This window comes from Amphimedon queenslandica, unplaced genomic scaffold (genome assembly GCF_000090795.2).
Source record: "Amphimedon queenslandica unplaced genomic scaffold, v1.1 AMPQUscaffold_12173, whole genome shotgun sequence".
Classification (NCBI taxonomy): Eukaryota; Metazoa; Porifera; class Demospongiae; order Haplosclerida; family Niphatidae; genus Amphimedon; species Amphimedon queenslandica.
Genome location: NW_003547588.1, coordinates 4,221 through 5,175, shown reverse-complemented (window position 1 = coordinate 5,175; position 955 = coordinate 4,221). Strand labels below are relative to the sequence as shown.

The 955-nt window shown below is 35.6% G+C and overlaps 1 protein-coding gene across 1 annotated transcript in view; it reads right to left on the bottom strand.

Annotated features, from left to right (window-relative positions):
• Window positions 1-410: 410 nt before the first annotated feature.
• The window catches only part of LOC109588305 (uncharacterized mitochondrial protein AtMg00810-like), a 3,733-nt gene continuing 3,188 nt past the window's right edge, over window positions 411-955 (bottom strand). The window contains exon 2 of the mRNA XM_020004477.1: window positions 411-478. Coding sequence (XP_019860036.1) covers window positions 411-478 — 68 coding nt within the window. The remainder of the gene's footprint in view (window positions 479-955) is intronic.

Below are 955 nucleotides of genomic sequence, written 5' to 3'. Positions count from 1 at the left end.
TTCCAGTCATAGAAGACTGGCATGCCAAAATGACCCTATTAGAATGAGGTTGTCATTTACATTTGATGTTTAAAATAAGCATGTGTAATTAATAGGCCATTTGAAAGAATCAAGTAAGGAAGAAGTCAGCAGGGAAACATGGTATGTTATATCAGCTGCAAAGTCTTATAAACAGGTCAAATGTAGTAACGAAACCCAAGAATGCATGCGAGGATTTTCTCAATGTTATCCTCCAAAGCTTTATCACAGGTGCCATCATGCAGCAGTTGAATATCACAGATCCTGATGTTTATCCAACATCGATTACTGATGAATTTTGGGTTTGCAGTGAAGAACGAAGGCAGAAATGGATAGTATTTTGACAAATTTTATAGAAGAATATGTTGATATTAATGACAATCTTGGAAAATCTACTCGAGATGCGAGTGATAAAGTATTGGAATATACAAAGCAAGTACCCAGTACTGATTGTATTTACCTGGAATTTATAGATGCTGTAAGAGAAGGTGATGGTGAATGAGTCCTTCAATGTTGGAAGTATTTGTTACTTATTTTTCACAACAACAATCGCCACAATTATGCTAAAGAAGCTATCTTATTACTTTATCAATATTACAACAATTCACTTACTCCTTATCAGATGGAACACCTTTATAATCGTTTTGTGAACACAGTGGGACTCCCTGGTAGAAATATTTCGGCAGATCTCCACATGGAGCATCTCAATTGAGAGATAAAGCTTAGTATATCTGGATTACAAGGAAACAAGTCTCAAGCAGCTATATTGAGATATAGTAGAGCTCGCGGTACAATAGCACCAATATTGCAACAATTTGATGAATGTAATAAGATACCGGATCATCACACAAGACACATACCACATAATATGAAGAAAGATATGCTAGAAATAATGAAGCACATAAGGTCCTGTAAAGTCTTTGACTTCATACCTGGC